At 39.6% G+C, this 27,538-nt stretch overlaps 1 protein-coding gene and 1 long non-coding RNA gene across 19 annotated transcripts in view; one reads left to right on the top strand and one right to left on the bottom strand.

The window, feature by feature from the left end:
* THRB (thyroid hormone receptor beta) overlaps window positions 1-16,055 on the top strand; it is a 268,006-nt gene extending 251,951 nt beyond the window's left edge. For 15 of the 18 annotated variants that reach the window (XM_073003406.2, XM_078377281.1, XM_078377286.1 and 12 more), the window contains 3 exons: window positions 44-190; window positions 6,180-6,438; window positions 8,139-16,055. In XM_073003406.2, the coding sequence (XP_072859507.2) occupies window positions 44-190; window positions 6,180-6,438; window positions 8,139-8,380 (648 nt within the window). In that variant the 3' untranslated portion in view covers window positions 8,381-16,055. Of the gene's footprint in view, window positions 1-43; window positions 191-6,179; window positions 6,456-8,138 lie in introns of all 18 variants that reach the window. The other 3 variants (XM_078377287.1, XM_078377278.1, XM_078377279.1) reach the window with 1 other exon arrangement.
* Window positions 1-27,538, bottom strand: part of LOC144583477 (uncharacterized) — a 42,181-nt gene that overhangs the window by 4,472 nt on the left and 10,171 nt on the right. The window lies entirely within an intron of this gene.

The following is a 27,538-nucleotide window of genomic DNA, read 5'->3' as shown; positions in this document are numbered from 1 at the left end:
AAAAACATTGTCACCTTACAGTATTTTTCTTTTCTATTATTAGCCAGAGGATATCGGACAAGCACCAATAGTAAATGCCCCAGAAGGTGGGAAAGTAGACTTAGAAGCCTTCAGCCAGTTTACAAAAATTATCACACCAGCAATCACGAGAGTGGTGGATTTTGCCAAAAAGTTGCCTATGTTCTGTGAGGTATGGATTGATCCCTTTCTTTCTCTGTGGAAATGTGATACATACTTTCTTTTACAAGTAGTGGTACTTTGTGGTCTGAGGCAGAGTAGGCCTCAAGGGTTCATACCAGAAGGGGTGGGTGGAGACACCACCACTTCTTATTGGATTATAGGCTGCCTATGCTTGCAGTTGTTGGAGCAGGGGTAGACCACAGTGCCCCTCAAGATGTTTTTGAACCAAAATACCTCTCAGCCAGCATAGCCTATAGCAAGGAGAACTGTAGTCTACATGTAGTTAAATCAGGAAGGGCAACTGGTTTTAAACTGGCAAAACAAATTTATTCAACATTCGTGCTGGCTAATGGGTTCTAAGCACTGTAGTCCATAGAGGCTGATGCTGGCACCACAGGAATAACTGTAAGTGGTACATGAAAGACAGACGCCAAGACAGAGTGGAGCTAAGCATGTGTAGAGAAACTAGTATGCTACTCATTCGTTTGCTTTTCATAATCTGGTCTCTACTATCCATCAGATAGGTCATTGTAGATATTAGGGGTTTGGAGATAACAGCAAGGTGTTGGAGAAGACAGCTACTTTGAACTGCAGCTTTGGGTATAATAAATAATGTTATCCCATTGCCACTGCTGAAGAATTCAGTAGCCAAGCCAGTCCACTCTTGTATATGTAATGGAAGGGGATACTGCCTTGTAAATTGCCTCAAGCAGCTGAATAGTTACACTAAACATAACTCAGATATGTGGGCCTTTTTAGATTAAATGGCTGACACAACACAACAAATCATTTGAAAAATTTTGGCAAGAGAGGAAACAAAAATAGAGTCAAAGCAGGATGACTGAAATGTCCACTTGTCAAAGACTGTTGTACAAATATTCATTGTTAGAACCATTACTCCATAAACAGGATCATGCTGGAGGTTTCTTTGGATATAGTACACTGTGCTTCAGTTTTAGTTTTTAAGAAGGAGGAAATCAGATCTAGTTGATAAACAAATACACAAACTACCAGGAGGAGAGAAGATGATGGAACTACTTTGGGAATTGTTGTGGGTTTTAGAAGCCCTATACTCACCAACATCTGGTATTAGAAGAATAATGAATACAAAGAGAGAGCACAACTGCTTTCTGTATTATTTGCTTAGCCTTCATTTTAGGGTAAAAGTATTTCCATATGCTTTTTATTTCCCCAAACAATGCAAAGTTGCAGAACAGTACTCAGTGTGGTCTGACTTCCTTCGGAAATAAACACTTGTGGTGTTTTTTGCAATATGTGGTTTTTTTACAATTATAAGTGAAGCATGAGGGGAACCACTCCAGCAGACCTAGAAACAGTAATCCGTTGCCCCAAAGCTTAGAAACATGGTGGACTTCAATTCTTAAACCCCCAGCCATTCTGGCTGGGCCTGAGGGTTCTGAGAGTCGGAGTCCCCCCCCCCAAAAAAATAGCTCTCAAGATACTTGCAGAGTTTGAAATGAAATACATACCTCCCTCATTCTCTGCTTCATTCTGATACTGATCAGGCATTCTAATTACAGTAAATAAGAGGGGAGGGAAAGTGGCAATGAGTATTAGGCACACCCCTTTTTGCACATTTATACAGAGGTAGAGTGTGACATTCTGAAGAGATCCTCTTCTAGCTGTGGTGCCTCTCTCTGTGATTTAGAGCCCTGTTGTTGTTTTTAGGTTTCCAAATCACTGTGGAAGCCTCTACAGACAGAAGAGGCCATCTCCTTCTGAAAGTTACTCTCTATATGTGACAGCCCAATTAAACCAGAATTTGGGGGAGGCAGTTATATCCCTTTTTGAACTACAACTCCCAGAATCCTTCAGCTGGCATGGCCCAAAAAAGGAGAAATTTTTACAAGCTTACCCAGAAAGAACACTGGAGTGAGGGCTGACTTTGCACACCTTCTGCGTTTATCCAACAATGGGGCCTCTCTCACGTGCTCTCTTCCAGAACATTTTCATTTGTTCACACACAACTATTTACAGTCTTTTCACACAGACTTCAGATCAACTTGGCAAGGTGTTGATGAGACAGGATGAATCACTTGCTTTAAACAGTCAGGTGATATATTTATTAAAATGTCACAAAAGACAACAAGATTTTGAGTGCAACAGAAGGCTCCATCAAACTGAACGTCAAGCAAAGGAGAGGGAAGCAGGGAGAAGGGAACGAATATCTGGCCTTATGTGATTGCCGCTAAATCTGAAGCCAAATGGAGTGGAAGAAGAGAGGACCTAGATTAGGCCCTGACAGGTGCTATGTAGGTTTCAGACTCCAGCTGGGATTGCTAGAATAAGGAGACAAGAACTGTCTAGCATGGCAGGATAGTTCAACTTTTCACAAGAACTGGACACTTTTTCATAAAAGATCAAGGGCTAAATCAGTTGTTACTCTCAATTACAAGTCTGTTGAACAAATGGTATTTAAAAGTCATATTTTATTAAAATTAACAAATACATTTAGCCCCAAATGCATACCTGTTACTGATTAGTACATAATGATTGTGATCAGTTATAAAACACAGTGATTTATATGTATGAACTGGGTATATTTAACCTTGATAAAAGAAAACTGATGGGAGATATGATAGCACTTTTCAAATATTTGAAAGGTAATCATACACAGGAAGGGCAGGATCTGTTTTCAATCATCCCAGAGTGCAGGACATGTAATAATGGGCTCAAGCTACAAGAAGCCAGGTTTAGGTTGAGTATCAGGAAAAACTTCTTAACTGTTAGAGCAGTACAACATCGGACCCAATTACCTTGAGACGTGGTGAATGCTGGAAGCATTGAAACAAAGATTGGACAACCATCTGTCAGATCTGCTTTGATTTGGATTCTTGCATTCAGCAGTGGGTTGAACTCAATGGTCTTACAGACCCTTTCCAAATCAATTATTCTATGATTCTATTCCATGATTCTATATATGGCATGTATGTATCACCTACATCCAGGATAAATCTGGTACTTTTGCAGCAAGTGTTCATTGCAGAAAGATGGACTGTATGTAGCCCTCAACAACGCACTGTACCAAAGATCTGTGCATTTTTATGTATCTTTTAAGCCCAATATTTCTAAACAAAATTATTCAAAGCTGTTCTTGTGACTGGGATAAGTTTACGAATTGTGTTCACATCATCATGTGTTCCACATGGCTCAGTGTATATCTGTGAGTGCTAACACATGTGCAGTATCACATACCTTAGTATCTGTGAATGATTGTTACTTAATTCATAATTGGCATAAATTTAATATTTATGAAGAAGTGTACCATTGTTACATAGGTCACTATGCATACCATTCTCAGTCAGTGAATACATACTCACAGACTGTGATATCTGAAAATAATTATTATTTAGTCCTTAAATAGTGTAAATATAATTCTTTTAAGGGAAACTGAAGAACTGGATGCCATGCCACTGAGGTAATTCCCCCTTTTGCTACCTAGTTGTAAGCTACCTAGATCTGTCTCTAGCCTTAAGCCAAAGACACAACTTCATTGTTAGGTAAAGAATGTGGGGAGAGGAAATAAAAGGGAAATTGTTACATTAGAGTTGAATTAGATTATTTTCTTCCATAAACCTACTATTGGCCCATTGTCCATGGAAGGACGAATTTCTCACCTTGTTGCTTTGGGATAAACACATACACACTCATGCACAAATGGCCTCCTAGGGAAGTTTTAATCTATTCTAGCCACTTATCTGAAATTATCCCAATAGAAAAGGTACTGCTGACACAATTTGGTTACTATTTACTTTTAAAATATTAATTATGTTCCCCTTTCCCTCTTTCGCCTTTCTCCACAATCTCACCATAAATCCACAGAATAGCACAAGCGGCAAACCTGCCCCAAAGGAGAGATGGGGTTTGTGTGGCTTTCCAGATGTTGTTGTAAACCCAATAATCCCTCATCAACAGCTATGCTAGTTAGGGTTGATGGGATTTGTAATTAGAGAACATCCATAAGGCCAAACTTTCCCTGCTTTTGCCTTAAAGTATCTGCACCCATCCAAAAACTATTAGAGCACTAATAGTTTTTGGATGGGTGCAGATACTTTAAGGCAAAAGCAGGGAAAGTTTGGCCTTATGGATATTCTCAATTATTGTGGATACTTTTCTCATATGCATCCTACAATTTTCCCCGGTCCTTCCATATTGCCCTTGCCCTGATATTGTTTTCTTTCCCTTCTGGTTATGCAACAGCGTAATTTTCTTTGAGAATGTACCATAAGTGGCTGCACTCCAGATAAAATTGCTCTTTTTTTAACTGTGTCTCCCAGCATCCTCCAAACCCACTAGGTGCTTGAGGGGATTATAGTCCAAATAAACCAATGTGTCAAGTTCTGGGTTGCTTAACCCTGTAATTCCAGTTTCTTGTACATCATGAGGGAATCTGATCAAGAAGGATCAGCCAGTCTCCTTGTGCATCAAACTTTCTACATCTCAAGTTGGCAACTGGGGGTGAGAGCATATGAGAGTACAGTGAATGTCAATTTTCTTTTTGCTGATGATGACATTTTTAAAACTTTTTCTGCCCCTTTGAGCATTGCTTTCAGTTCTGCTAAGCCACGATCCCATTGCCCTCAGAATGCTTTTGGTAAAGATTAAATGTAATCAGTATGTCAGAACTATAAATAAGACTCCCCTCCCTCTGTCACTAGATAGCTGATTTAAAAATAAAACAACATGAAGTGAAGCCAACCCAATACAGATTTTTCTTTCAATAACTGTCATTTCGACTCAAGGCAATTAGCAGTACCACAAACATAAAAACGAGATGGCCTCCTGCTCTTAAAGATTACTAGAGACACTGAGATTTGCCAGGAGAGGCAATTTGAGGAATGATTGATGATAACAATTTGGAATTTTTTAAAAGTTAAATTTACAGTATTAAAAACATTAAAAATTACTACATGAAAATATTGCCAATATATGAATGCCACGTCTTAACTTTTCTAGACCATCCCATGAATTTCAGCAGGTGCACAAAAACAAAACAAAACAACCTTCGCTCAGGTAGATAATATTTTTTACATGACATACCCATTGTGATACAATATCAACAGCTACCTGCCTATAATGCCCCCAGGGTACCTCACATTCCTGGAGCCCAAAACCTTGAAACCCCCCCCCTTAAAAAAACAACTCCCAAAGACTTTTTGCATTCCTCCCTCCTGTTTATTTTAGGCAGGTTGGGAGCTTTTTCCCCAAAAACCAGAAGTGGCTGGGTTGGAAACAGTTTAAGAGAGACTTCAAAAATAGTAAAGTTGCCCCCCCCCCCAGAGAGTGCAAATTTGAATGCAATTTTCTTTTAGAAAAGGTAGTGGAGCATTGGTGAAATGCAGGAGTTGAAGCCAGGCTTCAAAGGTAAGTATGTGAATCTTCTAGACCTCTGGAGGTTGCCTGCCCTGTATGTACCTTTGTTTGAAGATGACATGTGGGTGACATTATTGAAACAATGCCCACAGCTATTTTTAGGTATCAAAACAAGATGAAGGGAAGGGGTTAGCTCAAACGAGTATTTTCTTGAGCTTGTGGAAGTTATATTTATGGCTACCTTAAATCCCTAGGCAGAATTGCCACTACTATGCTGACTGAGGCATTCTGGGAGTTCTAGTCCAAAAAAACCTAACTTCTTCAAGATTTCATAGTTCCAGACAAGCAGCTCTTAAAACTACTGATCAAAAGGCATCTGGCAAGTGTTCTGTCTTCCTTCTTCAGTGGATTGGCATAGATACAGAGGAAGAAAACGATGAAGGAGGGGAGAGGGGAGAAGGGGGAGGGGAGGGAAGCATGAGAAAGTTACAAATGTGTCATTTGAAGCCCCATAAAATTTCAAAAACATAGCAAAGCAATGGTACAATAGAAGTGTTGGCTAGCTGTACCCCTCACACAAGGAGAAGGGTTGTTTTTTTATTTGGGTCTTTAGGGTTGGGAAAAGGACTACCTCTGATTTTATTTTCTGTTGCAATTGTTTGCAGCTGCCATGTGAAGACCAGATAATCCTTCTGAAAGGCTGTTGCATGGAGATCATGTCCCTCAGAGCAGCTGTCCGCTATGATCCTGAGAGTGAGACTTTAACACTAAATGGAGAGATGGCGGTGACAAGGGGCCAACTGAAAAATGGGGGTCTTGGTGTAGTATCAGATGCCATTTTTGACCTGGGCATGTCGCTATCATCATTTAATCTTGATGACACGGAAGTCGCCCTCCTTCAGGCTGTACTGCTGATGTCTTCAGGTGTGCACAAAAGTCTTGTAAGCACTATAAAGTTTAGTTATCATGCTGATAGGGCCATTAAGTGCTCTGTGGTCCTTTTCAATTAATTTCATTGTAATACGGGTATTTTAAAAACATGCTCCATGAAAATCACTAGATACAATCAAAACATACTTTTCAATGTAAGTCTGTAAGCCTATGCTCCCTAGGGAGATATCTTAGGTAGGTAAGATCCAGAAGGATCTCCTTCTGAAATTAGAAAAGGGGGGAACATAGGAAGATAGGAGGCCGCTTTTGTATAACCGCCATCAGACCTCATCATTTAACCTAATATTGTCAACTCTGACAATATTTTCTGTAAATGTGGAGAAAGGCAATCCATTCAGCATTTATGCACATATAATTTATGCCCCATGATGTGCAGTAAAGAAGTTCTCAAAAATGGACAAGCAGCTCACATCTAGTCAAAAATAGTCTAAATCATTTTAACATTTTAAATTTGTCTAAACTTTATATTTCATGTATGTCCATAATTTTGAATTGTGCAACACTCTGATATGAATAAAGATAAGAAAGAAATAAAAAGATCATATCTGACTGACCACAGGTCCCCAGGATTTCAAACAGGTTCCCTGGAGTTCACAAGCAACCTCCTGTACAAATACTAACCATGTCTAACCTTGCTTAGCAGCCAAAATCAAGAGGGATATCTCATCTCTCTCCAAACAGAAGAGTGGTATGAGGTCTCTGCATTACTAATTGCAGAACATTGAGCATTACATTTTGGCATACACTTTTCTGGTCATTCAGGGCTTTGTGGAACTGTAGCACGAAAAACCAAAACATTCCTTTCACAAAATCTGCTCTGTGGTGGAAACCTTTTCTGCTCTTCAATAATGGTGTAAAACTGAAGAAGGACGGGAGAAGGGCATGCCCGAGTGATTCACAGGAATACTAGAAACAAATAACATTGTGCACACAAAAGTTAAAGAACTGACAGAAAGGTAATATATCAAAGGACTGTGGAAAATCTTAAAATCAAAATGAAATGGGGGAAATACAACCAAAGCCATAAACTTATGGGCAGTTCCAGTAATTAGATACCCAGCTGGAATAATAGGTTGAACTCAGTCATTAGGGCTTTGAGAACAATATCAAGAAATTTCACACAGTACTATAAGCAGTTGCAGATATCAGAAATCACACTATCAGAGCTACAAAAAATGGCATTATTAGGAACAACATGCATACTGCCCCGACATTTAACATACTTAGGTTTTTGGTTAAAACTTGTAGTTATATAATACCAGTCAACGTTTTTATCATTTTGATTGACTGTGCCTGGTATTTTTGAATAATAATAATAACATCAAAACTACAAAACCCTGCAATATTAAGAACAACATACATACTACATTGATATTTAACAAGATAGGTTTTTGGTTCAAACTTGTATCTGTTATATAATACCAGCCAATGTTTTTATCATTTTGATTAACTGTGCCTGGTGTTTTTTAAATTATAATAACAATACATTATTTATTCTGACTGTGTCAGGGTGGATTTCCACTGGGAAATATAATGGAACCTCACTCAATCATATCTATTTCTCAGATACAATAAAAGCATTCACAAGGAGAATGGAATGGATGGGAATGAATAACTTGGATTTTTTTTGTTGATGATGTTTTTGTTTGTTTTTTGCATTCTACTTTACACAGATCGCCCGGGTCTTGTCAGCGTGGAGAGGATAGAAAAATGTCAAGAGGGCTTCCTTCTCGCATTTGAACACTACATTAATTACAGAAAGCACCACATTGCACACTTTTGGCCAAAACTGCTCATGAAAGTGACGGACCTACGGATGATTGGAGCCTGTCACGCCAGCCGCTTCCTGCACATGAAGGTGGAATGCCCAACCGAACTCTTTCCCCCTCTGTTTCTGGAAGTTTTTGAGGACTGAAAAAAGACAGGAGAGATTCACTGAATTCTAATAGCACTACTGGGTGTCATTTCATTCCATTGCCTCGTGTTCTCCCCTTGGCCCATTTTGTTCCCTTTTTTATTTTTGGTTGGAGGATTATTTTTAATAGGCATGAATGAATATGTCCCTTCAATGCGGGTACTTGTGATGATTGCATTTTTTTTTCTGTGTGTGTCTGTGTGTGTGTTCTGTGTGTTTGTGTGGGCACATGTTCTTTTCAGTCCTTGCGATGTGAATCCTTTGAGCATTTGACAATGAGAGTTTAAGTGAATCGGTTTCATCTACCAGCACTCAGGCAATCACAAGCTCACAATCATTGTTGTTTGGAGAGAGGTGAGAGAATAAGCTGAAGTGTCAGGAGATGACTAGCTGATCAGGTCCTTGTATTTTTAAATTCTGCCATATTTTTTACAGTGTTAGGTCAGTTTCAGGACATGAGACTCTTTGCTGAAATATTCATCACAATCTAGTAAGTGTTAAGTCATTCCCAAATTAGAAGGACTTAAAATGCAATCCTATACATGTCTGCACAGAAGTCAGCCCTATTGAGTTCACTGGGATTTGCTCTCAAATCCATTTGTATAGGACTGCAGCCTTAGCCATGCCTAACTTTAACTTGGTCATACCAAGTAAATAATGTGTGGCTGCTCTTAAGGAAACATATTTCAGTTTAGCCAAAGCCTTCCACCACTGCCATAACTACATTATTACTCTGCAATGAGTCAGACATTGTTAATTCTTATCAGCTCTTCTTATAACCTGATAATTGACCATTATACGAAAACGTAGACAGCATCCATCAGTTGCTCCTGTTATTTATATTTTACATGGAGTGTATAGGTATGAGACAGGCCTACTATAAGAAGTGACATTCTGATGCTATAGTTCCAGGACTCCTAAAATCAATTTGACTTTGCCTAAAAAAACAGGATGTGAGATGTCACATTCACCATTCAAGCCTTCTGTTTTGTTTGTTTGCTTGCTTGCTTCTTCATTTGTTGCAATCTTGATGGTGCTGGCCTCAGTCCATTCATCTCTTTTTGTTGTAACAGGCTCACTAAAAACTCCTTCCCATAAAGACTGCTTCATTCATTTCCATTGAAACATCAGGCCCACAGGAGCACAAACATCTAAACAGATGTTTGTGTGCTTGTGTGTGCAAGTATGTAAAGTGCTTTGCACATTTCAGATGGCTTCTGAGTTTGAGCAATTTGCTTGAAAGGAAGACCACGAGTTTCCCTAACAACAACATGATCCTAGAAAATAGGCAAAAGAAATTGGAGTTGCCCCAAAATAGAAATGTACTACAGTGGGGTCTCGACTTACGAACTTAATCCGTATTGGAAGGCAGTTCTCAGGTCGAAAAGTTCTTAAGTCGAATCTGCATTTCCCATAGGAATGCGTTGAAAACCATTTAATCCGTATCTGCTCTTTTCGTCCATAGAAACTAATGGGAAGCTGCTATTCCACCTTCTGCCACTAGAGGGGGATATTTTTTCTTTTTTTCTTTTAACCTAAGATGACTTAGCTTTTAAAAAAAGGAAAAAAAAAGAGTTCGTAACTCGAATCTAAGTTCGTAAGTCGAGTCCATATATTCCTATGAGAGCAGTTCGTAAGTCGAAACGTTCGTATGTCGAGCCCTTCGTAAGTCGAGACCCCACTGTATATGTTTTATTCTTAGAACCCTGGAGCATTAGCTCAGCTATTCTTGCCACTAGCATTGTGGCTTGTTATCTACTCTTTCGTCACCAGGGGTGGAATAGTGAGATAAAGAAATGATCTTCTGAATGATCTTCTCCATAGATTAACTCTGAAGATCATTTCTAATGGTAAGCTAAATTGTGAAGTTGGTCCATGGGGAACTTAGATGATCTCTGCCTATAATAACTCCAAAGCAAAATCAGCCACAGATGAAAAATGATTTTTAAGCATTGTACAAATCTAGGTGCCTCGTACAATGGTGGCAATTTTGATGCATCGAGATGGAGAAAAGACTTCTAGGAAGAAGAGATGCACTTTTTCCTGTTGACTTCCTGTTAATGAGAAATTCACTTTGTACAACAGAAGTTGTGGCAGAGTGATTAGAATAATTCTAATGGTGATATCATTAGGAGATCTTCTATTTCTGTTCCACTCAGTTTTGGAAAGATATAGCCTCTTTGCTACAAATTGTTCCCTGTTCAGTGTGATGCACCAGAAGATACCTCTTCTTCTTTTGTCTTCTTTGTTTCTTTCTTTGGGAACATTTTTTTTACTCTTCAAGTATCTGACATATCAATGTGCAACCAAAATTACACACTTTGTCTGCCCATTTAGGATCACTTTAACAGTGACTGCAGTCAAGTGCCAGGATCTAAGAAAGTGTGCATCCATACAAGGAAGGAGCTTGGCCTCTTCAGCAGCAGTTTGCATGCCATTGGGCAAATTGTCTTTGCAACAGAGAGGAATTCCAGATACAGTGGCATTGTAATTTGTTATGTTAAGGAAACTAAAATCTGAGTATAAACCCTTTGATGCACCTAAAGAGATTTTTGGCAGATATAGTTTGTAAGTGCGTGCGTGCGTGCGTGCATGTGTGTGTGTGTGTGTGTGTAATAACACTTCCTAAATATCTCAACTACCATGGTCTTGGGATATTTTCGGAATTGTACTAAAACAAAACACAGATGTTTTCAATCTGTGGCTTTGGATTCAAATAGATGGTTCAAAATCTAGATTCAGATTGCCACATTGCCCATCTGTGGCAAATTCTGCACTCAGGTAGACTGTCACTGTGGACAAAGTGAGAGTACTAAAGTTCTTTTCAACCATGCCCATTCCATTAGCAAAGGAGTTCTTTTGAATTATCATCACAGTTTGATTTACAATAGCCATGCTGGCTGTGGATTCTAGTTGCTGTCTTAAAAAAAGGCATGTTTCCAAACTAGTTGCATTGATTTTAAAGGCTTTGTTTTGAGCGTGATTAAGTTTAGGGTCAGGCCAGTGATCTCAATGGCTTCATTATGTCTTATGGTAGTAAATGCCAGAACTTGCCAACATATTTTTTGCACGGTCTATATCAGGCTGGACAATTGTGACCTTCCAGGTATTTTGGCCTGTGATTCCCATCAGCCTTGGCCAGGATAGCTGATGTTGAACCCCTGGTCTAGATGAAAGTGGGTGCTTTAAAACAGAAACTTGAAGAAACCAGAGATAGCTTTATGACTTCAGTTTTTAAAGAGTCTATAAAACAGGTATATACAGTACGTTGAATTATCAGCAGCTGGACCAGGATCTAAGTAGGATGGGACAAAGGCATCTTATCCTGCTAGTGTGGGATAATTTTAGCCCCACTTACCACTCAGATCACTAGCTGCTGATGCTTACATTTGCTTTTCTCTAAAGTCCATCTGAGTAGGAGAATAACTCAGACCATGGAATGTGTTAAGTAATGTCAGTGAGAAAACATTTTTGATCATTTGGTGCAGAAGGAAGAGAAGGGAGTGTCAAGTATATATCCTAAAACATATGGTCGATGTCTGTTTTTCCCCCAATATTTCCCCATCACTTTTTTTCCATTGAGGCCACCTCACAGGAGAAGTGGTCTTCTGATGGAACCAGATAAGGCAGCAAAATTAACATTGTCTGACCAAACAGAGAGAAAGGCATTGCCTCTGTAGAGACATTTGCAGACTTAAATGTGAAGGCTTTCATTTTACAAGTTTCTGATGATGTGAGCATATGCATAAGTTCAAGGTAAACATCACACAATCTTTTACCAGCTCAAGACTTTTAAATGCCCTGTTTCCTTGAAAATAAGACCTAACCTGAAAATAAGCCCTAGTATGATTTTTCAGGATGCTCGTAATATAAGCCCTACCCCCAAAATAAGCCCCAGTTAAGTGAAAGCCCGCCCTTCACCATTGTGCAGCAACCAGAAGAAGATGACATGACTGTATTTGAATAAACATAGATTTTGGTACATGAAAATAAATAAAACATTCCCTGAAAATAAGCCCTAATGCATTTTTGGAGCAAAGATTAATATAAGCCGCCTAGAGTGGTCGAGTAGACCAGATAGGCGGGGTATGAATCAAATAAATAAATAAATAAATAAATAAATAAATAATTTTCAGGGAAACACAGTATGATTGGATCTGCTCAGGGAACTTTTTAAAAATTGAATACATTTGAAATGTACAGATTCCACCCAGGTAACTATTGCTTTCAAGCATCTGCCTTTCATGATATTTACTGACAAATATATAGGAAGTTTTAATTGACCCTCACCAGCTTTTTGGTAAGGACGTGAATAGAGTTTTAAATGCTGCAGCATAATCTTTGTAAATGCACCTGCAGGCTCTGTTGAAAAAGATGCTGCTAGTTATGTTTCTTGAAAATCTTTGGAACCAGCCCTAATAATAGGGAAGAGGTTGAGAATTTGAAATGCAGCACTGCGGAAATCTCATCTCTTTTGTAATTTTTTTAAAGCTGCTGCAACTCGGCTGAGAAATTGGAATAGAGCCATGACACTGGGAAAGGAAGGGTTTCACCCTTCCACTCCTCCCATTTGAGCTAAACATTGTTCACTAGTTCCTATGTGCTTGGTTAGGAAAAGCATATAGTTTTCTCTAACAGAGGAAGTACCAGCTTGTGGTAACAGGTTTAGCATAGAGTGTGGAAAGAAACAGTGCTAAAAACAAAAATAAGACTCCCTGGTATTATACAGCTGACCAAATCCTCCTTCTTTTCCCATGGTTGAAATACTATCCATATTTACTCCCATGTAAGTGTGTATAGGTTTACATAAGAAAAAAGAAAGCCCATGCAGTAATACTTTTCTAATGCCTTACCTGATTTGGCCCTAACCCTGTGTTGTAATTGGTGAGACTTTCTAAGAAGTAATCACAACTCAGAACACTGCATGCATTGCTTCTCTCTCATGGAAAGCAAGGACTCCCAGCCAGTTATTGGCTCTAATGCAAGTAGAGCTGCAGAGTATTCCCATTGTCTATGGGCAGTGGGGAAACTGTCCTCCAGATGCAGTGAGGAGTCCCACTGTTCATACAAAGCATTTCCTCCTCATAGGAAAGACCAGTGCCGTTCGCACTTAGAGGTTTTAATGGCACTTAGCATTTGGGATTACTGTCCAGCATCAGATAGGAAGTGCTCTTTGTTATCCATTATTCTAAAAAAATTAAACCACAATTAAAGCAAAAATGTAAAGAGTACTCTTTGTTTAGGAATGCCTACTGTGTTGCACAGACACCTAACTCACTGAGTTGTGTTTCCCATAGCCATTCGTCGCAATTCTAAATATAGCCATTCTTCACTTCCAAGAGGCTTAGTCTAGCCAAGTATAGTAAAGGTGTCCTGGTTTCAGTCACTCCAATTTTCATTTGTAACTCCACAGACTTTTCAACTCTTTCCCTTCCATTTACACCAGAAAGAAAAAGCAGGGAAAGGAAAAGAAAGAGAGCAGAATTGGGACCTATGGTACGATCTAATTCCTCATTTTTAAAAAACTGAATGTAGTACCCAATCCTACAAAGGTTGGTACATTATCTATAAAAATGGTCAAATCACAGACAGTATCTTGAGTAATCATTGCAGTGTTGCAGTGGTAACGCCTACACTCAGTATCTGTTCTGTATGGGGTGGTCCTTTCGAGCTGAATTATTTGCCATGGCAATAGTGCTGCTTTTCTATGGTGCCACAAGGCTTTCAATTTTGCTTTCTGCTCTAGGTGTAATTGCAGCGAAGTGTTTTAGATAAGATTTCATTTTTCCTTATTTTTTAAAAAAGGATGTGTCATCTTAAACTTTTCTTGCTCTAAATGACAGGTATTTAAGCTGTATAGGGCTTCTGTCGCAACTGAATTCCATAATTTTTTAATGATGTATTCTACAGTGAGATAACCATTCAACAACACTGTGCCAAAATGTAGATGTCAGAATTAGACATTGGGTATTTGTGAGTATCTTTGTGTTAAATAATTGCTCCATTGCAGGCTGGAGCACAGAAAAGAGGAAGCAAACAAAACAGAATTGGTACGAAGGTTACTAATTTCAGAACCTGCCTACAGTATGCTGTTGACTACAAGAAGAGTGTGTCATTGTTAAGTGACAAATTGTATGCTATGGAACTCTTAACATGTAGACGTCATATTGACTTGCTGCATAAATCATAAGAAAAATCAACCCATCATGGTTTTCCGATGTAACCAGTGGGTGCAAGGCTAACCCTTTCCCCCTCTGTCAGCAATCAGTCAAAAGTAAAGAAGACCCATTAGTTCTAGCTGTCTTTGAAAGCAAATGCAATCTGTATGATAAGAATTTTGGATTTATGAGATTAGCAACATCTGAATTTATTTTCCAGCTCTGTTAAGGACCTAATAGGTGACCTTGGGCAAGTCACCATCTCTCAGCCTTATGTTCCAAAATAGTCCTTCGCCTCACACAGTTTTTGAGAGGTTGATGAGACACCCATTGTAAACACTGTGCACTTGTCCATGATATCTTTACAAGTAGATGATCTTTGCCTGCCTTTATGCAACACTGGGGACAGCAAGACATACAGGAGAAGCTCTGGTTTGTCCTGTTACAATTTTATGCAGATACCTAGATTTATCAAAGATTTCCTTTTGATACTACTATGATGTGACCCTTATATAAATTTTTATAGAAACACAATATCCTAGAGTGGTAGAAATTTATTTTCCACATAAAATAAAGATTGAAAACAAAGTGAGCACATTTATTTTAAAATGAAATAATGATGCTTTTTTTAAAAAAAGAAAACACACAAAGAACAATATGAAATCACACTGATAAAAAAGGGTTTGGCCTTTCTCACAAAGTTTTTACTGTGCTGTATAAATGTTAGCAAATGCAAAGTCTGCATTGCTTATGTGTATCAATCCACATTCAATGATGTCGCCTTTAAAAGCAATATTGTGCAGGTAATAAGCTGTTTGTGACTGTCTATTTGCACAGTTTCTCTAACTTTATAAAGCTAACCTTTATTTATGCACAAGACAATCAAATGTAAATCTACATCCCAGTGTAGATGGAATTGATGTAAATTGCTGAGCACACTGTAAAACATTAAAAAAACTTTATTTAATTTCACAAGTGAACTGGTGTTAGGTAAAATCATATCAGGGCATGAATGAGTGACTTGTTCTTTCTTTTACCTTTTTAAAAAATGTCGTTATTTTTAAATTCCACAAAATGGCTTCATTTTTTCATTTTCATAGTATTTTGTTCTTTTAAAAAATTTAATGGTTCCATTACACTTTGGATTTGGTGTTTTCATTATATGGATTCATGCCCTGAGGCTAAGTTTGAAATCAGAAATTTCAAATTTTCAGATTTGAATTATTTGAAAGGCTGAGGATTCTTGGAATATAATTTTTTTTAATTGTTTCATTCTGATTTTATTTGTCCTTTACAACAGTGTTAAGTGATATGCTAGATGGATAATATTTTTTTCAGCCTAAACATATTAAAACATGTGATCACAAATGTTTTAAACTATCTGAATTTGTATATTTGGGGGAAGAATATAATTTTTACATAGCTTTTGTATGCAGATATTAATATGTTATTATGACTATAGTGGGCATAGATTACTGTGTAAGCTTGAAATCTAAAAAGAAACATCTTATAACTGAGCAGTGGTTGGTGTCTCTTTCTTATTCTAGGATTTTTAGCTCATTTTTAGTACTTGAGCATAGTAATAATACTTGAATTAGTGATAGGTGAACCTATGGATTTTGATTTCTTTTCAGTTTCTCATTTTTCAGCTCTGCTTTTTTAAATCTGCAAATGATTTTGCAAATTTTGTTAAGTCTGCACAAAACTTTGAAAAAATGTTCATGCTTATGTCCCTCAGCATAGGCATTTCATACACAATTTTGCCAAATACAGGCACTGTAATGCATTTCCTTAATATATGCATTTTGGGGTATGTGTTTTGTATCATAGAAATTTGGAGAAATTGAACACCGAAGGATAACTTTATTTCAATTCCTGTATTGGTATAAACTAAGTAAATTGACAGTGAAAACAATTTTCACTCCGTCTACAATTAAATCCAGACCAGAATGTATAATAATTACTTTTTGGACTATAGCCCCAAGAATCTTACAGCCAACATGGCTAATGGCCTCGCTATCTGTGGAATTCTGGGAATTCTAAGCTTACAAACTACATTTTCTGTGTTTCACTTCATTCAGCTAAGCAGCTATCTACATACTCCCATGCAGTGGGATAGTTCCTCTTGGTTATTTTGTTTTAACTAAAAATGGTTTTTAATAGAGAACTGTGATTGGTTCTAATGCACTGCTTATCAACCTTTAAAACCTGTACCCCATTTGATAAACATAAATATCTGTCACTAGCCCCATTTCAAACTTGCCTCCCCCAGTAATTTTATTCTATTAGTAATTTTTCATAGCTTTGATTGGTAAAGGGTGGGTATTGTCCTCCCCATAATTAATTTACCATGGGGGTGGTATATGGGTTAATTTTTGGGAGAAGCAGATTTGGTCCACTGTGATACCGTCCATAAACAGAATTCTTCATTACAGCCCAGTTCAAAATAAAGGACACATGGGTGAAATTATGCACATTGAAAAATGATGCAATAAACTGCATGCCAACAAAGCAATAATTTCCCCCATTTTCCAAATAAAGCAAACCTATTTTACAATACTCATTATGCTATTCAAATTGCACATAGTATTATGTGGAGCCAAGTCATTTCCAACTCATGGGGACCCTATGAATCCATGACATCCAAAAGTGCTGCCCAGTTCTTGCAAATTACAGGCTGTTAGTTTATTGAGTCAACTCATCTTATGTCAGGCCTTCCTCTTTCTTCCCTTGATGAAGCCTGAGATACTAGACTAGGATTATCCATCTTCTTCAGGAATTCATGGCTGTATCAAAGAAGAGAACTGATCATTCTTAGGCTGATGGAGGCAAAGAACTTCATGGAGGGCAGCTACTGAGCAGTGGCAATAGCTGACTGGGACACTGGCAAGGGATTGTTCATAGGTAGCAACAGTGACATTCAAGCTAACTTGTTAGTACTGTGTAAAGAAGGTAAAAGTAAACCACTTCTGAGTACTTTATATCTTGAAAGACTTATGGTGCAACAGTCCTAACTAGAGATGGGAATGAAGTGCCAAAATGGAATTGCCCCCCAGTGACCGACAAACCACAAATCAATTTGTCATTCATTGGGTCTTTATTTTTCTTTCCCTCCTCTTGCTAAGCCCCACTGGGCATAGCAAGAGGAGGGAAAGCAGTCGCAGGCTGGAGGATCCCTTTGATTCCTCTTTGACCCCTTCCTTCCTCTTCTTATGCTGCATGGGCATAGGAAGAGGAGGAAATGGGAACCAAGCCATCCCCTAGCCCCAGGGATGGGATTCCCTTCATGTAGGCTTTAGCAAGCTGCCTGAAGGGAAAACCCCTCTCTGCTTATGCCCCTGAAGAACAGTTGATCCATGGGGGCATAAGCAGATGGGAACAACGGGACAAATATAAATGGGTCAAATCCATAGCTTTGTATTTGTTGGGGTCTCTGGACCCCAAGAATACAAAGCAATGAATATCTGAGGAATCAGGGATATTTAACAAATATCCTGATTCATTTTTATATTCTTCCCCATGTCTAGTCCTAACTATACATGCCTACCTTGAAATCCTGATATGAAAAGGGCATGCCCCAGTGGTTGAAAATTCCTGAAATTCTGAAACCACATGTGGAAGAGGAACTATGTACAAGCTCATGCAAATGTATTGATCTATTGCTAAGCCATCTTCCAGCACTATGTCTCTGCACTACGTCTCAGTCAGGCTTCTGGGGAAGAGCTATAGAAGCGCTTGATATTATTTCAGCAATTGATACAGTGTTGAGTTCAAACTACTAGTCACTGGTGTACTGTAACTTGGAAGCTATTATTAAGCAGGAGGGAGACCTTATATTGGACACAGATTTACATTTCAGTTATGGAATTATTTCTGCAAAATCTGTGTCAGCCATTTCTTAGCTAAATTGTTAGGATGCGTGTATAAATTATCTAGTCTCTGTTCATAATCTCCATCAGGCTTTTTGTACACGTTCAGGGAAATATTCCCATTCTCTGGCTAATATGCTGTCCCTAAGAAACGATGCCTTTGTGCTACATCTCATTGAGAAGGGGGCAGCCCTCTATCTGCAGCTGTCTTAAATTTATGCAACTCATGATGTCCCATCCCAGTAAACAGTAGAGAAAAGGGCAGCATTGTTGCAGCCACTTCCCCCCCCCCCCCCCGTATAGATATTTCCTGGTCATAGCCAATCGACAGAAGTGAACTGAGGGCAGGGGGTGCAAAGGTTGAATTTAAGGTGGAAATTCCCACTTCTGTGTTTAGCACATCAGTGGAGAACAAAGAGAGAGGAGAAAAGCAAGCTAAACTGACCACCAAGAGGTGACACTGTGGGGTGCACAGAATTTTCACACCAGATCTAGAGGCAGAAATCAATGATGTGCTTCTTGGAAAGTATGCATACTTGTTGGAATGCATTCATTCTGTGCAGAAGATGTATAACATACAGTTAAGATATGAGCACAACACGAGGGTTGTTGGAGGTTATTCGTAATGACTGGAGAAGATAAAAATCTTGTTGAGTTATGTAACAAGATTTTCCTAAGATTTTCCTATGTGTGGATGTGTGTTTTGACAAGGAAATGGGCACAGTTTATAGCCAAGATTTAACTATGATGACAGAAGAACACTTAGCAGTGAGTTTAGTAAGAGATTCTTTTCCTCTCTATGCAACACCAACAAAAAGACAGTTTCCTTGTTTTCTCCTCTCGATTCCGAACCTCTGCACATGCAAAACTCTGAATCTAGGGCTGCTGAGTCACCAGCCTCCCGTTCCTTCAAACTGTCAGGCCAAAAACTGAAAGGTGGTGGTGGGGAGCCTCTGATGTTACCAGAGAAAGACCCTGTGATATCACAGTGGTGGGGTTTTCTAACATCAGAAAGGGTGAAACAAGCAAGGGTTGAGTGGAGTTAGAATTGCTTGTGAACTGAATTATTATAGAAATGGGCATGAGAAAAATTTGAATGAGCACCCCCAGAATCTGTGTAAAACCTCCCAAAGATTAAACATTGCAATCCAAAACTGGGGGGAGGGGGAGGTGTTTATTGCAAATATATAATTAATGTCTGAAGATGACTCTGGAGCACATACATAATGACTAATTACAATTTACACTAAAGCGTGCTGCTTATTCAACTCTCATGGCCCCCTAACATATAAACTAATTTTATATAACAAATAAACTAATTTCTGCAGTACCTTAGGGCTTTATATGAAGCAAATGTACAAAACATATTGTTAAAGTCATATACTTGGTTTAACAATCGTATTGACACACTGGCTGAAATCTTATTGCTTAGAATAGTAAAAGCACAACTGAGGAGGCATCTTTGATCAGTGCATCTTTGATGAGTCAATTCCTCCATAAGTTCGACGGATTCAAATGTGCCTTCTCTGGTTTTCTTATTGTGCTAAGCAACAAGATTTCAACCACTATTTAAAATACTGTATAGTAAGAGCCCAATCCTATGCATGTCTATTCACATTCCTTAGAATTCACTCCTGTCTACATTTATGCACAACTGTGGCCTGTTTCCACATAATGTCTTAAGCTTAAGCTAAAACCATACCTAAGATAGGTTGCAGTATATGAAAAATCATTGAGGAATGATACAGCAGGCTTGATCCCATGCAGATAACCTTTTGACACTATGTGTACACAATGAAACAAAAATAATAATCATCTGAAACGTACTCCTGACAGCTAAATTTCTATGCCAGTTTCAAAATGAGGGCTACAGGGTCATGTTGGGAGTGTTGATTTTAAATTCCACCGCTGGTGATGTTGCTTGAATTGTCCCAAAAATGCCAGACAGAAGGCTGCCGGCCATTCAACATCCTCCCAAATTGCCTCACATTGAAACAAAAGCACTTTTTTCCCCTTTGCCTGGGGGTTGGCGGTAATACAGAAATGTGGCAAACCTCTAACAAGAGAAGTCAGGATAAAACTTAGTGTACCCACTAGGCAAGCAAATTACAGACAAATTAATAGAATTACTTAGTGGTTGGAGGAAGGTGTCCTCAGCTCACCATCTTGCTTGGCTGATGACTCTGCTGTACGTTAAAACAAAGTTCCTTTTTTTCTAGCCAAACACTCTTGAAAATGTGGAAGGTTATGGGAGAATCTAGCATGGTGGGGAAGGGGATGGCCTAAAGATTGTGATGTGATTGGAAACGCTGGTGCACTGGGCTTAGCACCCACAGTACAATAGGCAGGTGCAGCCTTCTAAGTGCTGTTTGATTACAGTTCCCTTCAGCCTTAATGAGCATAGTCAACAGTGAAGAATGCTGGGAAGTGCAGTCACACATTACCTAGAGGATCACAGTTGCACACACCTCAAATGCAATCTCATTCATAAGCCAGGATGAGCCATCGTCTGCTGAAACCAGTGAGTACTCAGGCAGCAAATTCTCTTGGCTACTTTCTCATCTACAGGCAATGAGGGTGAGAGCCTGCTAATGATACAGACAAATCCCCATCTTGCTTACAGGCCTGAGGGTTTGATGGCATTGGTTCTTGATCTCATTGAAATCTAGCATGGCTTCACTGTGTTTAGTAAAATATTTCTACAGCCATCCTTGACTGAAAATGACCCTTCGACCTCTTTGTGTTTTGCCAGAAATAAAATTGTATTTGCCAACATCAAAGGGCATTTTTATATTATGAGGAAAAAAATGTAATGAATGTGTTACATAACTGAATGACTCATTTGGCATACTCACTCTATAATTATATTATTACAGCCATGCACAGCAGTGATCCTAGTCAAATGTTTCTAGAAATGAGACAATGGAGAAAACTGAGTTCATTGAAATTGGGTGCCCATTAACCAAATGGCTTGGAAGCCGTTTGGTTTTACCTATTTCTCTTGAATACAGGACAAGTCCAAGATGGCCCTTGCCCCAATTTTATTTGGGAAAAGACCACCTGTAGTTGAAACCTACTTCACATGAGTGACGGGATGTGTCCTCCACTGTGCCTGAAAGTAGCAGGTGAGCTTAAGAGTCATTAGGTGGGCCATGTGGCTCTTCTTGCACCTTCCAGCTGCCTCCCAGTAGCTACTGCCAGTTCTCACCTCCTTGATCTGCTTAAGGGTCAGGCTCACCCTGTTTCAGTATCACAGAAGTGCAGGGATGGGGACTCGAGTCGTGGGGATTCACTGCCAAGTTGGATTTAAGTTGCACTGATGACTCAACTCAGACTCAACTCATGATTCCGAACTCAACCACTCCTCCCTTTTTTCTGGAAAAAAGAGCTTATTTTAAATAGGGACTTGGACTTCAGGTTTGGGACTCGGGACTTGATTCCAAAGACTTGGACTTGGCACTTGGAGCCAAAGACTTGCCAACATCCATGCAGAGATGCCAGTAAAGCCTGGTCTGAAGTATTTTAGGTGTTTCCTCTTCTCTATAGCTTAACACAGGGTGGCAAAGTATGGAATAGAGGCTGTAAGTAGCCACCAGGGCTCACATGCACCCTTATCCTTAGACTAATTTCAGGAACCCATTAAGACTTGAATTTACCGGGTTCTATTCTATTATACTGGTGGTGCTGCAGGTTAAACCACAAAGCCTCTGGGCTGCAAGGTCGAAAGACCAGCAGTTCGAATCCAAACAATGGAGTGAGCTCCCGTCGCTTGTCCCAGCTCCTGCCAGCCTAGCAGTTTGAAAGTATGTAAATGCAAGTAGATAAATAGGTACCACCATGGTGGGAAGGTAATGGTGTTCCATGTCTAGTCACACTGGCCACATGATCACGGAAACTGTCTATGGACAAACGCTAACTCTATGGCTTGGAAACAGGGATGAGCACCGCACCCTCAAGTCAGATACAACTGGACAGTTCTCAAAAGGAACCTTTACCTTTAGCTTATTCTATTATATTCTGTAACTGTCCAGCCAGAACAATCGTATGACTGTTTGCAGGAAGAAGTATTTTGCAATCCAGTGTTTTTCCAGAACTCTGGCTTCTGGAAAACCACAGCAGCTTGCACAGTCAGAAACATTAGCAGTTCTAGATGTTCCCCAAGGTCGCAATCATTTTCTGAACTCACACTACAGAGAGCTGGCTGTTGTGTGCAAGGACAAGTTAACCTAGTTAGCTGGAAGTGATAGTAATACATTTGGGATGCTGTGGAGTTGGTACAGCTGAATTAAGTACTTTCTTGCCTGGTCATGAAAGCCTTGAAGACCTGTGTGATGGATGCCCCACGTCATGCCTGTCACTCATAGCTGGAGCTCATTTGCATAAGCCTATGAGAGGACAGGAGGGGTGGAGGCAGAAGGTCAGTTAAGGCAGAGGGAGAGGGTGAGGGAGAGAAGAGGAAGAGAGGTTTGCAGAGAGAGAGAGAGACAGAGAAAGAGTGAAAACTGTAACTAAAAATAGATAAACTGGTTAAAGTGAAAAAATCAGGAGGTGATTGAATGTGTGGCAGAATATATGATAATCCAATGACTGTGGTTCTATGAAATGAATAAAGAACTTCTGTGATTCTGAATTACCCTAAAATACCCTTTAATAAACAAGTTCTGTTGTTGGCAGACAGTGTCAAACTAAAGTCCTTTACAGCGTGAAATCCACTGGTGGCAGCGAAAGAAAGAGGGAACGTCACCAGTGTGAGCCCTTTGGGTTGCAAAAAAGAAACCGAGACACGGAGTGAATATAACAACCTGCTACAGTACATTTAGGTTAGGATAGAATTAGAGCAATGTGCAAATTCTTAGTGGTAATTTGACTATCTAAATCGAATAATCATGTGCTGTCTAATCAATTCTGACTTATGGCGACCCTTTTCAGGGTCTTCCAGGTAGGGAAAACTCAGAAGTGGTTTTCAGTCCCTTCTTCTATGAGTGCCCTGCGACTGTGCAACTTGCTCAAGGCCATGCTGGCTGGTTCTATTTGCAGAAGGCACAGTGGGGAATCGAACTCCCAACCTACAGCCATATAACTAAACCACATGCTTTATTTCACAGGTTGGAAAAGTCATATCTCATACTTCAAATTCCAGAGTTTTTAACCAGCATGACCAACTTTCGACTTATAGTAATACTATGAATGAGAATCTTTACTACTTTTTTTTTTACTCCAGTAAGCATGTCTAATTAGAAAATAATTTTCTCATGCCCTGCCTCAAACCCACTGAAGGCCATGAATCAGAAATCAGAAACTACGGTGCTTAACTATAGCAAACAAGAAAGAAAAAAATTAGAAAAAGAAATGGGTGTTAATATTTGAAACATTTAAGTATAAACATCCCAAGTAATTTGGAAAAATTGAAGGAGGAGAATTTTAAAATATTAAAGTAAGTAATGAAAAAATAAGTTGGTGATTTAAGGAAAATCGGATTGTCATGGTTTGGCAGAATTGCAGCATGCAAAATGAAGATACTACCTGAGATATAGCCAATCAATTAAGACATATGCCAGGTATTATATCTCAGTCCAACAAACTAATATGGAAATACAAGAATTGTATTTGAACCCTGTAAATATTCTTTTTATATAGGATAATACAAATATAGTAAAAATGTAGAGACTCACTTTTTTATCCTCTTTATTTGGAATAGATATAGAAAAATATTTATCCTCCCAGTACCCCCATTACATCTGGTGAAAGAGTTGCAGAAATTCCCAGGAAAGCTTAGAATAAAGGATTGGTTAGAAAAAATAAAGAATTAAGAGCAAATAAAAGAAGTGGAGTGATTATTTCTAGAAACTGGAAAACAGCTTATAATTTTCAGTTAATTGATTGGTATGGGGAAGTTCAGGATATAGCTATCAATGCTAAACTTACATATAATATAAAAGTTAAGAGGGAAGTAACTGGCAGATATGTGTTTATAGATATATGGGGAGAATGTATTAATATTGCATTAATAAAGGGAATGGTCAAAGCCCATTACAAGAGATAATACAATTATGGATGGGAGATGGTTCTTACTCCTAAATGGTCCTGGTGGGTGGGAGCATTGTGTATTTAGATATTTGCTTATTAGATGTTTTCTGTTTATTTTGTGTTTTTTATATGAATAAAATAATGCAAACATATATTTTTAAAATGAAAAAAAGAAACTTAGCGAACAAATCTGGGACAAACTAACCCAAGGAAACTCATCTGTCTAGGAACATCTGTGGTCCCCACGTGGTCATTTGACTCCTCATCTGCCCCAGCTAGTGTGGGCAGTAATCGGGGGGGATGGGAGTTGCAGACAAACAAGATCTGGAGAGCTCCACATTCTCATCCCTGATCCAGATGTTGCAACAGCATCTGTCCCAACTGGCCTGCTCAAGTATAATCTACTCTAAGTGGAAGGAGCTCTTCAAGGTCTCAAGTCTCCAGACCCTGGGAAAATTACTCTTTTGTATCACAACTCCCAGCATCCCCTTTCTTTCTCATTGTTTGAAAACAAGAAAACTTGCTTGTCCCTACTACTGAGTTCAACTGTAGTCCTGAAAACTAACTTTCTTCTTTTTAAATATGGGGCTCCTCTAAGATTCTTTAACCTGGGATCCTGGGATCCTAGTGAAAAAGGATGGGATAGAAAGCAATTGCCAATGAGCCTGCCAGCAACGATAGCCAACAGGTGGGGGTGGAAATTTTACAGTTTTCACAAACCTTTATGAGGTGGGCAGAGGGGGTCTTGGGAACTTGACATGAACCATATTATTAAGTCATAAGAACCACATTATTTTCCTCTAGGACTACAATCAACATAAGAGTCAGATACACTGCTCTCCAGCTTTGTTTGGGTTTTTTTGCAACCATTGTCTATTCAGTAGTAATAACATGCGTGATTCAAAACACATCCTTTCTTCACATATTGTGAAAAACATCTGCATGCAAGTCTTTCACTCAGACCTGGTCTAGGAACATTGCCAAAATCTCAAACCTATGCTTGTACTCTCCAGTCAAATGGTTAACTACTGTTTTTAGCAGAGAACACGATTAATTCATGCTGGGTGAACCTCAGCACTCAGGTGTGAGGATCCAGGGACCTTACTATTGTGATCATCCACAGACAAGGGCTCCAGAAAGCTTGCTGTCGGACTGCATTAAATCTGTGGCAGTTTCAATACCGTTATGGCTGCATTATGAGACAATGGAAAGGGTCCTGCTGCTGAACATTCAGGACTTGTTTTTCTTAATGTTTTCTATTTCATGTCCAGTAGTGCAGTCAGAGCACATGGTTATTCCAGGTCATGTCCAGAGTGGTGGTGGTGGTGTGATTTTTTGTTGAAGCTCTGAGATCAAGTTCATCCACATTTACTAACCACAGGGTAATTGCACCAATCCTCCTTTTACTCTAACATTTTTAAGTGTATATAAAAATGTGATGCTTGAAACTGGAATTTAAATCTGAACATCAACCCATCTTGACAAGAACCTTGGAAATTCATAGCAGTACAGATTTTTTAAAAAAATCCAAAAGAGATACCACCGAGCTGAAAAGGGAAACACTGCCAAGATTAAAGGTACTTGGGTGCCACCTTAAAGAATATCAAGTTTTATTTAGCATAAGCTTCTATAGACTGCAGAGTACTTGTTCAGAGGTGTGAATAAGTGTTCAAATCTGGTGTCTCTGAAACAGGAAAGGAGAACGACAAGTCTGTATATTGTCCCCCTGTGCTTATTCAACTTATATGCAGAATACATCATGCGAAAGGCCGGACTGGAGGAATCCCAAAATGGAATTAAGATTGCCAGAAGAAATATCAGCAACCTCATATATGCAGATGATACCATTCTGATGGCAGAAAGTGAGGAGGAATTAAGGAACCTTGTAATGAGGGTGAAAGAGGAGAGCGCAAAAAAACAGTCTGAAGTTCAAAATCAAAAAAACTAAGATCATGGCCACTGGTCCCATCACCTCCCGGGAAATAGAAGGGGAAGATATGGAGGCAGTGACAGATTATACTTTCTTGGGCTCCATGATCACTGCAGATGGAGACAGCAGCCCCGAAATTAAAAGACGCCTGCTTCTTGGGAGGAAAGCAATGACAAACCTTGACAGCATCCTAAAAAGCAGAGACATCACCTTGCCAATGAAAGTCCGCATAGTCAAAGCTGAGCCTGGCCTGGGCCATTGTCATTGCCGCGCCCACCCCCCTCTGCCACAATCCACCTCTCCAGGCCCTGGAAGGAGAGGCTCCTCCTGGCCAGGGCGCTCCGACCACTCGACCCAGCCTTGCCCTCCGTCATGGCCGGCCCTGCCACTGCCGTCTCGGCTGCTGTATGCTGCCGACTGGGGCCCATCACCGGCCACCATCCGCCGTGGCTCAGTTGCAGCTGGGCCAGAGAAGGGGGCAGGAAGGGGGCAATCAGGCAGCTGGGGACCCCCCTCCAGGTAGAAGAGAAGGAAGAGGAGGAGGGAGGAGGAGGAGGGATGGGGGTTAGGGTCACATCTTAATTAAAAAGGTAAAGGTAAAGGTTCCCCTTGACAATTCTTGTCCAGTCGTGTTCGACTCTAGGGGGCGGTGCTCATCCCCGTTTCCAAGCCATAGAGGCAGCGTTTTGTCCGAAGACAATCTTCCGTGGTCACATGGCCAGTGCGACTTAGACACGGAACGCTGTTACCTTCCCACCGAGGTGGTCCCTATTTATCTACTCACATTTGCATGCTTTCGAACCGCTAGGTTGGCGGGAGCAGGGACAAGTGACGGGCGCTCACTCCGTCATGTGGATTCGATCTTACGACTGCTTGGTCTTCTGACCCTGCAGCACAGGCTTCTGCGGTTTAGCCCACAGCGCCACCACGTCCCACAATTCACATCTTCATTACCCCCAGGATTTTCATTTTTACCCCATCTGGGGTAATTTACCCCTGTTCTATGACCACTGTTCTAGTCCTTTGCTAGCAACATGTATGTTGTTCACTCACCCTTCAAACCCTATGGACTGCTTGCCTAAACAGAAAAATGTCAAAAAAGAGTGATATCTTTATTCCAGTTAGAGGACACTGATCCAGTGTAATACTAAAGTGTAACTACAAGGGGCTTCAA

This window comes from Pogona vitticeps, chromosome 6, assembly GCF_051106095.1.
Source record: "Pogona vitticeps strain Pit_001003342236 chromosome 6, PviZW2.1, whole genome shotgun sequence".
In the NCBI taxonomy this organism is placed as follows: Eukaryota; Metazoa; Chordata; class Lepidosauria; order Squamata; family Agamidae; genus Pogona; species Pogona vitticeps.
The sequence above is the reverse complement of the archived record's forward strand: the minus strand, read 5'-3'. Positions and strand labels throughout refer to the sequence as shown.